General features: G+C 43.5%; 1 protein-coding gene across 2 annotated transcripts in view; it reads left to right on the forward strand.

Moving 5' to 3' along the window:
• Positions 1 to 16,087, forward strand: part of TEN1 (TEN1 subunit of CST complex) — a 21,310-nt gene extending 5,223 nt beyond the window's left edge. Inside the window, exons 2-4 of one of the 2 annotated variants that reach the window (XM_058561686.1) lie at positions 3,939 to 4,072; positions 8,550 to 8,707; positions 15,646 to 16,087. In XM_058561686.1, coding sequence (XP_058417669.1) covers positions 3,981 to 4,072; positions 8,550 to 8,707; positions 15,646 to 15,767 — 372 coding nt within the window. In that variant the 5' untranslated portion in view covers positions 3,939 to 3,980 and the 3' untranslated portion in view covers positions 15,768 to 16,087. The remainder of the gene's footprint in view (positions 1 to 3,938; positions 4,073 to 8,549; positions 8,708 to 15,645) is intronic. The other variant, XM_058561685.1, reaches the window with a different exon arrangement.
• The last annotated feature ends 1 nt before the right edge of the window (position 16,088 follows it).

Raw genomic sequence — 16,088 nt, forward strand, 5'->3', positions numbered from 1 at the left:
TGCCAACCAGCAAGGCTACATGCTCTCCCTCCCCTACCTAAAACCCCAGCACATGCTCCCCCTCCCCTACCTAAAACTTCAACACATGCTCTCCCTCCCCTCCCTAAAACCCCAAATAAAAACTCCCACCTTTTTCCCTTTGAGCAGGTGGATCTGAGTTCTAACTCACTCCCATCTCCTTGTCTGGCTGCCTTTGGATAGTAAACCTCTTTCCTTGCCGCAAGCCTGGTGTTTCAGGTTTTTTCTTTATTGGCCCTACTATGCAGTAGGTAAACGAACCTGTGTTTGGGTTCGGTAACATAAGGACTTTCAGTTTTAATGGTTATGATAGGAAGCCTTTAATACATTTTCAATAGGTTTATGTAATCTGATTTATATTTTTAAATATTTTATGATGGGAATTTTCAAACATGTGCAAAGTTAAAAGGAATAATACAATAAACCACATACTCTTCACCCAGGTTCAACAATTATCAACTATACCTCCACCCACTCCCCCAACACATTGATTTTAAGCAAATCCCCTATCATATCACCCAGAAGTACTTTCAGTATGCATCTTTAAACTATTTTTAACACAATCACAATACCATTATCACACTTGGGAATATTAACAAAAATTCCTATTGTCATCACAGATCCAATCAATATTCAAATTTCCCCAGTTGTTTCATAAAAAGTTGTCTACAGTTGGTTTGTTCAAGGTCCAAACATTGCACATTGCAAGGTCCAAACAACTGCACATTGCAGTTGGTTGGTAGGAATCTTAAGTCTCTCAATGTATAGGTTTCCACTATACATTGTTTTTTTCTTCAATTTATTTGTTGAAAAAGCTAGGTCACTGTTTGAGTTGAATTTCCCACAATCTGGATTTTACCATCCCTATGGTGTCTTTACCATGTTCCTTTGTTTCTAATTTTCTGTAAGTTGTTGGTTAGATCTAGAGGCTTTATGAGATTCAGGCTTGAGGTTTTGGCAAAAAATACTTCCCATGGCATATTTTCTATTTTAAAATAGCTCTGGTTGTTATGAAGAGAGTGGACTGTGGAAGGAAAAGAGTGGAAACAAAGAGACCCGTTGTAAAGCTGATGAAAGCTTAGACCGGGGTGGTGACCCCAGACATAGAGTGAAGTGTGTAGATTCAATATGTATTTTGAGGTAGAAATGACAGAAATTTGTGATGGATTGGATGAGACCATGAGAGAAAGGGAGACATCGAGAGTGACTCCTGGGCTTGAGCAGATGGAAGACAATGGTGCTCTCAGGGACGGGGGTGGGGGTGGGGGTGGGGTTGCTTAGAGGTGGTATTAAAGCCACAAGACTTGGTTCTGGTTAAAACATCATCCACCTGTGCCTGTTCCTATTTCCTCTCCCTCCCGAGGACCCATCTAAACAGGAACCACTACAACCTCTTGGCTGTTTTTTGGTTTTTGATTTATTTTGTTTTTTTTTTTTTTGCTTCTCTCTCATGCCAAAGATGATTAGGGGGCTGTCTCATTTCTGGTGACAGAAACAGCTCTACTCTCTGGTGCAGCGATGCAGAACATGTGCCCTTAGGGGAAGAGGACTGGGCCTTGGCCACTTGCTCTTTTTATTTATTTATTTATTTATTTATTTATTTTTCCCCCAAAGCCCCAGTAGATAGTTGTATGTCATAGCTGCACATCCTTCTAGTTGCTGTATGTGGGACGCGGCCTCAGCATGGCCGGAGAAGCGGTGCGTCGGTGCGCGCCCTGGATCCGAACCCGGGCCGCCAGCAGCAGAGCGCGTGCACTTAACCGCTAAGCCATGGGGCCGGCCCTGGCCACTTGCTCTTGCGTTGCACCAGCCAAACTTGTTCTGGTCACACTGTCTTGAAATGACCATTGAACGTTGACTGATAGCACTGCCTGATGACCTCCTCGTTAGAGGGTACTGAAACCAACTGTGCAAAATTCTAGGTTACGTTAAACTTCTGGACTAAAGCTGATCATCTGGTTTCTGTAAGGATCTTACTTGGGATTATTTAATTACCATTTTCTTTGTTCATATCTCCACTTCCTTGTCCTATCAAGAAATAGTTGAAGGCTGTCACCTTCAGGTTTCCTTTGTCATTGAGTAATTATTCCTGAATAATTTTCTACAAGTGGCTCCTCATGTTATGGAGTGTTCTCTCTCTCTCACATACACACACACATACAAATGAACATATATGTACACACCAGCTCCTTACTTTTTTTCTTGATAGTATATCTTGCAGATCTTGCCATATGAGTGCATATAATGCCTCATTTTCTTGAAAAGCCTGTTGAGTGTCCATTGCATTGTTATTACATTTAACTTTTTTAACCAGTCTTCTCTTTTTCTTTTTTAAAATATTAACAAAACCCCATGACCTCAGTCTAACCGTGAGAAAAACATCAGACAAACCCAAATTGAAGGTCATTCTACAAAATACCTGACCGGTATACTTCAAAACTGTCAAGGTCATCAAAAACAAGGAAAGTCTGAGAAACTGTCACAGCCCAGAGGAGTCTAAGGAGACATGACAACTAAATGTAATGTGATATCTTAGAGGGGACCCTGGAACAGAAAGGAGATATTAGAGAAAAACTCATTAAATTGAAATAAAGTATGGAGTTGAGTTGAATTAATAATAACTTATAAATACGGTTCCTTAATTGTGACAAATGTATCATACTAATGTAAGATGTTAATTATAGGGAAAAAATGGATGTTCCTATGTATATAGGAACTCTCCGCACCATCTTTGCAAAATTTTTTTTATAAATCTAAAACTATTCTAAAATAAACGTTATTCTAAAGAACATGAAGTCTCCCTTTATGTACAACTCTGAAAGAGTATCAAAACATATTGAGTGTGTGGGGCCAGCCTGGTGGCATAGCGGTTAAGTGCGTGTGCTCTTCTTCGGTGGCCCGAGGGTTCGAAGGTTCGGATCCTGGGCGCACACCGATGTACCGCTTGTCAAGTCACGCTGTGGCGGCGTCCCATATAAAGTAGAGGAAGATGGGCACGGATGTTAGCCCGGGGCTGGTCTTCCTCAGCAAAAAGAGGAGGATTAGCATGGATATTAGCTCAGGGCTGATCTTCCTCACAAAAAAAATAAAAAATAAAACATATTGAGTGTGGGGTGGGCCAGTGGCATAGTGGTTAAGTTTGTGTGCTCTGTGTCAGTGGCCCAGTGTTTGCAGGTTCAGATCCTGGGTGCAGAGCTACCCACTGCTTATCAAGCCATGCATGGCAGGTGTCCCACATACAAAGTGGAGGAAGATGGGCACAGATGTTCGCCCAGGGCCAATCTTCCTCAGCAAAAAGAGGAGGATTGGCAACAGATATTAGCTCAGGGCTCATCTTTCTCACCAAAAAAAATATGTCTGTAGAGAGAGAGAGAGTGAAGAAAGTCAAGATGCAGAACAGTATGTATACTATAGCACAGAGGAAAAATAAATATATACTCACATTTGTTTTTATTTGCATAATGAAAGGATACATAAGAAATTTATGAAAATGGCTTCCTCTAGGGCAGCGATTGGCAAACATCAGCAGGGGCCAATCCAGCTCATCACATGTTTCTGTAAACCAAGTTTGAGGGAACAGCCGTGCTCATTTGCTTGTGTACTGCCTGTGAGTGTTTTCCTACTGTGAGGGTGGAGTTGAGTGGCTGTGACGGAGGTTGTATGTTACTGTCTGCCCTTTTACAGACCCTGCTTTAGGGGCTTGGGGAGGAAATGGGTTGCATAGAGATTGGAATGGGAACAATATTTTTTCACATAGATTTTTTTGCATATTGTTTTGTTTTTTAAAATATGTGAATGTATAACCTATCAAAACAATTTTCTTTTAATTTTAAAACACCACCCACTGCAACTAGCCTTTCAGATGTTGCTGGTCTCTGGCATCTGCTAATCTCCGTCTCGTGGTCTGCTTGCTTTGTCAGGAAACTTCAAAAATCCTTCTCAACTATTTGGCTATAGGAACAATGGTGCTGCCCAAACCTGGGATCTACTACTTCCCCTGGGAGGTCAGTGCCGGCCAAGTTCCTGATGGGGGCGCACTGAGAACATTCGGCAGGTGAGAATAGCTATTTTTTCACCTGGTAGGGGAATCTTGCAATGGCTTTCCCCCCTAAAAAAACAACTAAAATGGTTTTATTATAATTTTGTCTATTTTTAAGATGCTAAAAAGTCAATATGTATTCATTGTGAAAAATATAGACTGTCCATAAAGGTGTAAAGATAGCAAGTAAGGGGGCTGGCCTGGTGGCGTAGCAGTTAAGTGCCAGCACTCCTCTGCGGAGGCCTGGGGTTCGCAGGTTCGGGTCCTGGGGGCGCATCGACACACCGCTTATCAAGCCATGCTGTGGTGGCGTCCCATATAAAGTAGAGAAGATGGGCACAGATGTTAGCCCAGGGCCAGTCTTCCTCTCCAAGAAAGAGGAGGATTGGCATTGGATGTTAGCTTAGGGCTGATCTTCCACACACACACAAAAAAAAAGAGAGCAAGCAAAAATCACCTGTAATCCCACTGTCTGGACAACCACTGCTAACCTTTTGGTGATTACTTTACACACGTTTTCATGTGTGTGTGTATGTATATATGTATATGTGGGTGGGTGTATATACACACAATACATGTATGTACATGTATACTGCGTTAGTTGCATATTGCTGTGTAACAAATTACTCCCAAATTTAGTGGCTTAAAATGACAACAAATGCTTATTATTTCATAGTTACTGTGGGTCAGGAATTTGGGAATGGCTTAGTTGGGTGGTTCTGGCTCAGATTCACTTATAAGATTACAGTCAAGATGTTGGCCAGGGCTGCCAACATCTGAAGGCTGGCTTGGGCCTAGAGGATCTGCTCCCAAGGTGACTGGAGGAACTCCCAAGGTGACTCATTCATATGTTTGGCAAGTTAATGCTGGCTGTTGTCAGGAAGACTCAGTTCCTCACAAAGTAGATTTTTCCTAAGGGCTACTTGAGGATCCTCATAACATGGCAGCTGGCTTTCCCTAGAATGAGTGATCTAATCTAACAGACAGAGGAAAGAAAAAGCCACAATGCCTTTTATGACCTAACCTCAGAAGTCCCTCTCAGTCATTTCTGCAATATCCTGAGGGTTACACAGGTTGACATTAATCAGGATGGTAGGGGACTACACAAAGTGGGGAATACCAGGAGATAAGAATCATTGGGGACCATCTTGGAGACATACATGTACGTACATGTAGAAATATTTTAACCTAGCTGAGATCATATTATATATGAGGTACTATATTGTACCATTTATTTATTTACTTTCTTAACTGTGTATCATAGACCTAGTTCCATGCCAGATATGTAGATCTATATTATCACTTTAAATAGCTCCATTTTATTTCATTGCATAGATATACCATTAACTTATTTAACCATAATCTATTTATTTAACCAAAATCTATTGATTTTTGACAAAGACATCAATGTAATTGAGTGGGGAAAGGACAGTCATTTCAACAAATGATGCTGGAACAAGTAGATATTCTTATGGAGGTGAAAAAACACCTTGATCCCTACCTCACAGCATACAAAAAAATAATCATTTGGACTGGGTCATAGATGTACAAGCTAATTATAAAATGTTTAGAAGAGAACAGGAGAAAATCTTTACAACCTTGAGATAGGCAAAGATTTCTTAGATAAGTCACAGAAAGCAAAAACCATAAAAGAAAAATAATGTATAAATTGGACCTCAACAAAATTAAAAGCTTCTGCTCATCAAAAGATACTATTAAGAAAACTAAAAGGCAAGCCACAAACTGGGAGAAAATATGTGATGTGTGTGTATAACAAATGATTTGTATCTAGAATATACAAAGAACTCATATGACTCAATGACAGGAAGACGAAAACTTAATTTTAAAATAGGCAAAGGATTTGAACAGGCACTGCCAAAGAAGATATATGGATGGCAGATAAACACATGAAAATTTGTTCAACATCATTATTCATTAGGGAAATTCAGATTAAAACCACAATGAGATACTCCTACACACCCACAAGAGTGGCTAAATTTAAAAAGACTGACAGGGGCCGGCCCCATGGCATAGTGGTTAAGTGCACGCGCTCCACTGCTGGCGGCCCGGGTTCGGATCCTGGGCGCACACCGATGCACCACTTGTCAGGCCATGCTGTGGCGGCGTCCCATATAAAGTGGAGGAAGATAGGAACAGATGTTAGCCCAAGGCCAGTCTTCCTCAGCAAAAAGAGGAGGATTGGCATGGATGTTAGCTCAGGGCTCACATCCTCCCTCACACACACACAAAAATAATAAAAAGACTGACAATACTAAATGCTGATGAGGGTGTGGAACAACCGGAACTCTTATACCCTCCTGGTGGGAATGTAAAATGGCACAACTATTTTGGAAAACAGTTTGGCACTCGCTGAAAAAGCTAAACATATATCTACCATGTGATCCAGCAATTTTTTTTTTTTGGTGAGGAAGATTGGCCCCGAGCTAACATCTGTGCCAATCTTCCTCTATTTTATATGTGGGGTGCCACCATAACATGGCTTGATGAGCAGTGTATGGGACAAGTCCACGCCCGGGATCCAAACCCGTGAACCTCAGGCCGCTGAAGTGGAGCACAGAAAGTTAACCTCTATGCCACTGGGCCAGCCCCTGATCCAGCCATTCTATTCCTAGGTATTTCCCAAGAGAAATGAAAGCATATGTCCACACAAAGACTTGTCCATGAATATTCATAGCAGCTTTCTTTGTAATAGCCAGAAAATGGAAGCATCCCAAATGTCCATCTGGATGAATGAATAAACAAATTGTGGTGTATCCATACATGGAATACTACTCAGCAATAAAAAGGAATGAACTACTGCAACATGCAACAATGTGGATCAATCTCAAATATACTAAAGAAATCAGACCAAAATAAATTACATGCATGGTTCCATGTATATAAAAGTCTAGAAAATGCAATGTAATCTATAGTGTAAAAAGGCAGATCAGTGGGGTTGCATGGATGGGAGGGTAGGAGGATTACAAAACGACAAGAGGGAACTTTTCAGGGTGATGAAAAAATATATTCATTATCTTAATTGTGCTGATGGTTTCTCAAGTGTATACAATGTTAAATGTCAAGGAGTGTACCTTACATATGTGTAGTTTATTGTACTTCAATTATACCTCAATAAAACTGGAGGGGGGGCTGGCACTTTGGCTTAGCGGTTAAGTGCGCGTGCTCCGCTACTGGCAGCCCGGGTTCGGATCCCGGGCGCGCACCGATGCACCGCTTGTCCGGCCACGCTGAGGTGGCGTCCCACATACAGCAAGTAGAAGGATGTGCAGCTATGACATACAACTGTCTACTGGGGCTTTGGGAGGAAAAGGGAAAAAAAGGAGGAGGATTGGCAATAGATGTTAGCTCAGGGCTGGTCTTCCTCACAAAAAATAAATAAATAAATAATAAAACTGGCGGGAAAAAGCATATGTAGCAGATTGTTAAAAAGGGGAGAGGGCAAAAGACTTGAACGAACACTTCACAAAAGAAGGTGTACATAACAGTTAGCAATCATACAAAAAGTAAATAATAAAGCATATAACAATTTTTAAAGATATATACAAATGGCCAATAAGCACGTGAAAAGATGCTTAACATCATTAGTCACCAGGGAAATGCAAATTAAACCCACAATGATATGGTATTTGATGCCCCTAGAGTGGCTGAAATTCAAAAGACTGACCATACCAAGTGCTGTGAGGATGTGGGGCAACTAGAGCCCTCATACGTTGCTGATGGGAGTGTAAAATGGCACAGCCACTTTGAAAAATAATTTGGTAATTTCCTTTAGAGTTAAACAGACAGGTTGACCATATAACTCAGCAATCCCACCTGGGTATTTACTCAAGAGAAGTAAAAACATATATCAACACAAAGACTTGTATGCAAAGTTCATACCAGCTTATTCATGATAGCCAACTGGAAGCAAACCAAATCAACTGGTGAATGGATAAATAATTTGTTTATTACTACTGCACTACTGAGCAATAACAAGGCACAAACTACTGATTTACCCAGCAACATAAAGGAATCTCAAAACTATTAGGCTGAGTGAAAGAAGCTAGACACGAAAGAATGCATGCTGTTATGATTTCATTTATATGAGGTGCTTGAGTAGGAAAACTCATCTGTAGAGACTAAAAGCAGATCAGTGCTTGCCTGTGGTGGGAGGATGAGGAGATAGACCTCAGAGAGGCACAAGGGAACTTTTTGGGGTGATAGAAATGTACTAAATCTTGGCCGGAGTGGTGGTTACACAAGTGTATACTTTTGTCAATCCTCATCAAACAGGTGCCTTTTAATGCATGCAATTTATACCTCAACATGTAGACTGAAAAAAAATTGTCTAATTTATTGCTGCCATTTTTATTTCTCTGATCAGAGTAAGGCTGAACATTTTCCCTTGGATTTATTGGCCTCCCAAAACCTTTTGAGTTTTGTGGTGGTTCTGTCCATGGATAGAAATGATCGCACTTTCCCTGACCTCCAGGTTGTGCCTCTACGACATGACCCAGTCCCGAGTGACCCTGATGGCTCAGCAGGGATCTGACCAGCACCAGATCCTCATCTGTACCAAGCTGGTGGAGCCGTTCCAAGCCCAGGTGGGCTCCCTGTACACTGTCCTTGGGGAGCTGGAGCACCAGAAGGGTAAGTCATGACCTCACACACCGTTTTCCACTCTGGGTCCTGAGTTCATCATCTTTTGGGTGACTCAGTTAGGACTGGGCGTGGCTTGTGACCCAACTAGGAGTCCCTCATTGAGGTTAACCCTCCTTCGAAATCAGCCCACCAGTTCAAGAACTCGTGGGAAACAGACATGATTGGGCTCAGAGTGGACCTGCCATGGGGAAGCGAGAAAGAGAGGAGAGAGACCATTAAATTCTGAAGACCTGCAACCTGCCAGGCCTGGTACCAGGTGGTTTGCTTAAATCTTTTTGAACCTGCCCACCAGCCCTTAATCTGTCTTATTATTGCTGTTTTATAGATGAGAAAACCCAGGCTCAGAGAGTATGGGGCTGGAATAAGAGCCCAGGAAGTCAGAGTTAAGAGAACTAGAGCACAAGGGAAGAAATAAAAGCAACTTGACATCGAGAGCTGAAGGTTGCTCTTTAAAACCTGGGCCACTTTCTTTTACACGGTTGATTTCATACCATATAATGTTGTATCTGGTTGTTTTGGCTTAACATTATATCATAGGCATTTCCTCATGTCTTTAAATTTTTTTTAGATATAGTGTTTAATGGCTATTTAACATTTTACAGATTGGATGTGTATCCTAATTCACATGGCCATTGGACATTTATGTTGTTTCCATTTTTTGCTTTTATTAACACACCATACATTTACTGGTTAAAGAAACTAGAGTATATTCAGTCTATTAATAGAATATTATGCAGCCATTAAAAATGGTGTTATAAATTTATATCAATGGACATTGAAAATGTGTTCACAATGTCTTACTAAGAAAAAGCAGTTTACAAAACAATATGTATAGTATGACCTCATTTTTGTTTAATGTACATTTTTTATATACATAAAAGTTTGAAAGATTATTTACCAAAATGTTAATAGTAGTTATTTCTAGATGGTGGGACTGTGGGATTCCTTTTACTTTTATTAGCATTTTACAATGAAAATGTATTGCTTTTATAGCCAGAAGGGAAAAAAGGTTAAAAAAAATCTATCTATCTATTAAAAATGCTGCTTAATATCCTTGTGTGCTAATCTTTGTCCATTTTCTGATTATTTCTTTAGGGTAGTTTCCTAAGAATAGAATTGCTCCCTTAAGGGATAGGAACATTCATGTTTCTTGATTTACACAACCAACTTACTTTCCAAAAGTCACAGTGGTTTTTAACTTTGGATGAAATGCACTAGAAAAAAAAAGTAATTAAATGGTGCTCACTTTAATTATATTTGATTTAATATGAAAGTTAATATTTATTCAGGGTTAAGCCTTTGAGCTCACAGAGTTCCTGCCTTCATAATCAATTTGAGAGAGGTATCAGGAGGAGGGGTGAAAAGGGGGACAAAGAGCCTTTGCATAAATGATTTCCACCTTGACTAGAGCCCAAGTCATCTGAGGCTTTCTCCTGCCCTCCTGGCCCCTGCGGTGAGTCCTGGGAGCTCTCAGGAACCCACTGCCCAATGTCTGGAACTCTAAGGCTCGATTGCAAATACAGAGAGGGGTTGAAACTAAGGTGGGACAGCAGGCCAGGACGAGAGCAGGACCTGGAGTGGACATTTAAAATTACGTGTGGAAAGAAATTGGAAAAAGCTTGAAAGTATAAATTCAACCCATATAATTTTTTAATTTAATGTTTTCAAATCAAACATGCACAAAAGTAGAATGGTAGACTTAGCCTCTGTGTACCCATCACCCAGATTCTGCGGTGGCCCACATTCCACTGTTCTGTGTCACCACCGCCCGTGTTTATTTATTGTGCTGGTGTATTTTAGAGCAAATCTGACATCATTTCATTACCACAATCTAACATTACCACAATTACGCCCAACAAAATTAATAGCTTTGCCTTAATGTAATCTAATACTTTATCTCATTTTCAATCCCCCCACACACCCCCAAAAATGGCTTTTTACCATTTGTTAGTTCAAATCAGGATCAAAACAAAGTCCATACATTGGGTTTGGGTTACATATCCCGAGTCTCGGTAACAGTTGTCTTCCTTTTTTCTTTTTTTTTTCTTAATGCCGTTTATTGGAGGACTTGGGTCTGGAATGGATTGATTGCTTCCTCCTGGTTGCGTTAAACCTTCTCCTCTTGCCCTTGAATCTATCCTGTCTTTTTCTGAATGGATTATATTTCAGGGAAACCATGTGTTTGATGAGGGAAGGTTCTTTAGAGATGACCCACAGTGAATAAATGCAGGAGAAATGATTAAATTCAAAAGTCACCTCTTTACAAGCCCTGATGAAATGGTAAATCCAGGCAGCCATCATTATCACTGGCTGCTAAAATCATGAGGTGGAAGGTCGATGGAAACGTTGTGGTGCAGGGATCATGACCCCAAGAACACCTGGGCCCACCTGAGCAAACCACACATTACCATATGCAGAACAATCCGGCACGTGCCTCTGCTGGGACGCACTGGGAAGGCACCACTCTGATGCCTTCCCCCCCCCAGAAAAAAGAAAAAAATAGAAAACCTGATCAAGTCTCAGATCAAGCAGCGTTCTTCCTAGGCTCTGGCTGGTTTACCACTTCTTGTTACCACACATATTATTTTCTTCACAATTTGTATTTTTTTTTCTTTCTTAAAAAATTTTTTTCCCTAAGTTTCCAATTTCTAAGTAATATGTGCTTATCAATCGCAGCTGACACAGGAAAGACGACGACGACGAGGAGGGAGGGGCAGAGTGTGGGCTGAGCCTGGAAGTGGCCACTGCCCTTTAGCCTGGGCACAGCATGGCTGCTTTCACACCTCCCTCTCTGCATGTCTGGCCGGGTCCTAAGTCCTGGGGACACAAAGGTCAACCAGACAGGGGCCCTGCGCTGTGGCAAGGTTGGCAGTTATGAGGACAGACAAGAGGCCACCTAAAGACACCTTGGTAAAATTTTGGCACATAGAGCTAGCTGAGGAGGCCAAAATGGTGAAAAAATGCCAGCTGTGTGCAGAAACTCGCTGGCTCTGACACCTTTGGGCATCATCCTAGGGCCCGAGGGCGTCCTCTCCAGGACCTAAGGTGTTGGAGCCCAGCCTTTCCCCAGCTCTGCTCCAGGTCCCTAATAGAACTCCCAGGCTGAAGGTTACTACCTGCAGTGGGAGGCTGCCCCAGAGCTCTCACCATAAATCCCACCCTGGTGCCCTCCTAAGCCTGCCTGTTGTGTCCTCTGGAACCTTTGCTTCTCCATCTTCAAGCCTCTTTATTATGCTCTTGCCTTCTCTGGGACTTGCCTGAAACACGGCTTTTTCTGAGGAGAGCAGTTCCCCTGCCACCCTCCCAATGTGGGGCCGGAATCCTGCTGGCTCTTCAGGTTTGTCAGTGGACACCTTTCTCCTCCTCTGCGGCAGGCCAGTTCTGCCACCACGCGCTGCTGCCCCACTTCTGCCTCCCACACCCATCGCCGCAGAACTGCCCCACCTCTGCTCCCTGAAACTGCAGCAGTTCCACCCTCGGCATCCTTCCGCTCTCTCCTTCTTCATCCCCATCAGGACCCACGGACTCTGGACTCCTCTATTTTCTCCCACCTTCTCTCTCCCATTTGTTTTCCTTCCCACCAACGGGACCTCACTATCATTTCAACCACTTTCCTGGCAGAAGTTTCAATCTCTTGCCTTCCATCATTCCTGCCTGATGAAACCTGTCGATGCAAAATAACCAATGACCATTCTATAGATAAAAGAAATAAGGTGAGTTTACTTGAGCCAGAGTGAGGATTATAACGCAGGAAGGCCTTAGAAAGTGTTCCGGAGAAGCATGGTTTCCAGTCCAGTCTTATATCTTTTTAGAACAAAGAACACACATTAAACACAGCCAGGATACATTGTCATCAAAATTTCAAAAGGTATTCAGCTGCAAATTAGCAGGTCAACATGACCCTCCCCACCCGTGATGTTAACAATAGGGTGTTACCAATAGGGCATGGGGGGACCTATGCATTCTTATCTTAAGAGAGTGCATTCTTTAAGGTTAAGCAGGGTACAATGTATGTTTGATAGGCCATAAGTCAGGCTTTTTAGTTCAAGCCGAATCAGTTTTGAACCCGAATAGTTACCCCATACACCTCAATATGTGAGAATCTCTTGTCAAACCCCAACCTCCACCGTCACAGGTCCCACTATTGATGGAGAAAGTTCACAAAGCTCCTTGGATTCCTAGCACAGTGATTTCAAGTTCTCTTCTCTCACTGGGGCCCTCCGTGCTGCCTAGAAATCCTTCCACGTGTCCTGGTCAGCCCCTCTCCCAGCACCCACAACAGCTATTTCAAGCATTCATCTGTCACACAAGATCCCCTACTTCATCACCTCCCCTGTCCCTTTCAGCAAAACCTCACCTCCTACATCCCAGGTAAAGTTGAGGCCACAGCAGTGGTCCTTCCTCCTGAAATTATATGCAGCCACACCCATCAGTAGCTGCTTTCCTCCAGTCTGCAGGGAGGAGAAAGGTCCCTCCTGCCTGGGGCATAGCCCCAGTGCTGTGATCCACGGCTTGTACTGCCACAGGACTTTCCTCTCTCCACTGAATCCTTACCACTGGTTCCTCTCTCAGCATATAAAGCACTCAAGCCTCTTCCATATTAAAATAATAATAACAATAATAATGTCATCTTCTGCTCTATATCCCTACCTAGCTGTGCCCCTCCTCCCTTCACAAACTGCCTAAAAGAAGATCTTTTCTCCATTTTACCCCTTGTTACCTCCTACTCACACCTTGACCCACTGTGTTCTGACTGCTCTTTGTAACTCAGTCCCTTCTTTTCTCTAGGCTCTTTGTAACTTTGCAAGAAGCAATTCCCCTAAACGACTGTTTCCCTAACTGTCTTGTTCATAAACCGTTCCCCCTCCCCTGCAGCACTTCTTCAAACACTGTTCTTTTCATTCCGTTTACACAGACATTTCGCAGATGGACTAACAGAATTGCCCGGTTTGTCCCTGTGATTATTTCTAAAGCCCACTTCCATATTTAATAACTTTTTTCATTCACAGGGAGAAACAACATGTTCTACTATATAAATCTAGAAGGGAGAGTTTTCCCAGCCTGTGGGGAGGAAAGAGCTGATAGGCATTAATGCAAAGAAAGTTCTGTGAAATTAAGTCAAATAACTAAGAAAATATTCATACAGGAAGTTTGGAAACATTTGGCATAGGATCCTATTTCAAGATGTTTAACTGCGAGTTAAGAGAGCTCTGATTTTGTCCTTGCTTCCCCCGTGTCGTCCTGAACACATGCAGCTGCTCTGTGAAAACTCTTTTTTCTTTTTTTTTGTGAGGAAGATCAGCCCTGAGCTAACATCTGATGCCAATCCTCCTCTTTTGCTGAGGAAGACTGGCCCTGGGCTAACATCCGTGCCCATCTTCCTCTACTTCATATGGGATGCCACCACAGCATGGCTTGCCAAGTGGTGCATCAGTGCGTGCCCGGGATCTGAACCCGTGAACCCCCGGCCACTGAAACAGAGTGTGAGCACTTAACCGCTGCGCCACCGGGCTGGCCCCATGCTCTGTGAAAACTCTTTACGGCTACGTGTGCCAGCAGAAAAGTTCTAAGCCTCTCACTGCCAAGTGAAGTTTAGTCAAATGTCCTTTTTGATTGATCAGTATGGACAACCCAGCTATTCCAGAAGAGTCCTGAGTGATGAGAATCAACAGTCTACACTGGTCGGCAGATCCAGATATTATCACAGTCCATTCCACTGTAGGCTGTGCAGTCTCTGCGGCCCAGCACTGGGGCTGGCAGAAGCAGACGACACACAGGCAACCTCATATCTCAAACAAGTTCATCTTCCCACATTGAAGGCTGGAATCTAGACAATCTGACACTCTGAATTCTACCCCCAGGCTGTGTTGAATCAATAAAATGGCCTAGACTAGAAGGAAGGCTAGGCACGGACTTTACCTAACCAGAGAGCCTCTATCTTAAAACGGTATCAAAAGAAGACAGGATAATGTCCTAGAACATTGATTGTCTTCATCGATGTGCCCAGAGAGCACAGAGAAAATGAGTGAAAAAATAAAAAATGATTAGGGCAAACCCCAGAGATGTCTTTCCTGTTTGATGTCACCTGAACGTTGACAAACCTTTCCATAACGCATCAGGGCACCACAGCATCTGCCAGAAGTCCCCCCAGCCCCTCGTGCAGGGTGGGATGACTTCCTTCTATAAGGCCATACTCTCCCCTTGGATGTATTAAATATGGGGTTCTCGGGGCCGGCCCCATGGCGTAGTGGTTAAGTGCGCGTGCTCCGCTGCTGGCGGCCCGGGTTCAGATCCCGGGCGTGCACCAATGCACAGCTTGTCAGGCCATGCTGTGGCGGCATCCCACATAAAGTGGAGGAAGATAGGCACAGATGTTAGCCCAGGGCCAGTCTTCCTCAGCAAAAAGAGAAGGATTGGCCTGGATGTTAGCTCAGGGCTGATCTTCCTCACACACACACACAAAAATGTATGGGGTTCTCCTTGCCACAATTTCCAATGCCGGTGGGTCCCAGGATTCCAAAGGTGCTCTTCCCTTGACACAAATGGAGACCTAGGATGGTGATTGAGACCCCTCCTCAACCCCGGGGAATTGGGACCTACAGAGAAGGTGGCAGGAATTAAGATGACAAAAGAGGGAAGCAGAGGGTGCCTCTTTCTGGCCCTTCCTCCATGGAGAAGTGGAATTTTTGGGCTACCCCCTAAGTTGCAGACATGTGCCTGTAGTGCATGACAGGCCCACAGTTCTGAGGCCCAAGGGGACAAATTGCCAACATCCTAGATGCCATCCTTGTCTGCACCCTGTCAAGCATCCTGTTAAAACTCAGGACTGAGAACAAGTCGAGGAGAAACAGCTGGAATGCATCTGTAGAGTTTGTTGCTGACACTCGGTCAATCACTGCTAGGGCCTTGCTGTTTGTGTCTTTCAGACGGAGGTTTCGTGGTGAAGGCCCGGGTGCTGACTTGTGTGGAAGGAATGAATCTACCCTTGTTAGAACAAGCCATCCAGGAGCAGAGGATGTACCAGCGAGAGAGGGACAGCAGCCAGTAGGAAATGGCAACTCCTGGCAACCCCCGCATCCAACCTGCTCCTGGGGCCAAGCCAACTGGAGATGCCAGAGCTGCTGCAGAGAGGACGCAGGAGCTTCCCTGGAGTGACAGCCTTTTTTTGGAGCCAGAGGGAAGAGGAGGGGTTATTAATTTGGGATTGTCCCAGAAATGAAAGCCCAGAGAGCAAGTGCCAAAGTCTGATCCCCTCCCCCCACCAGGAGACCACAGGAGGCCAGGCTCTGGGGCACTGGAGGCTGTGCCTCGTGTGGGGTCATGGAGGGTTCCAGAAAGTCCTCGTGAATAAAGGCCCCAGCAACGAGAC

The sequence above is a fragment of the Diceros bicornis genome, chromosome 18, assembly GCF_020826845.1.
Source record: "Diceros bicornis minor isolate mBicDic1 chromosome 18, mDicBic1.mat.cur, whole genome shotgun sequence".
NCBI classification, from domain to species: Eukaryota; Metazoa; Chordata; class Mammalia; order Perissodactyla; family Rhinocerotidae; genus Diceros; species Diceros bicornis.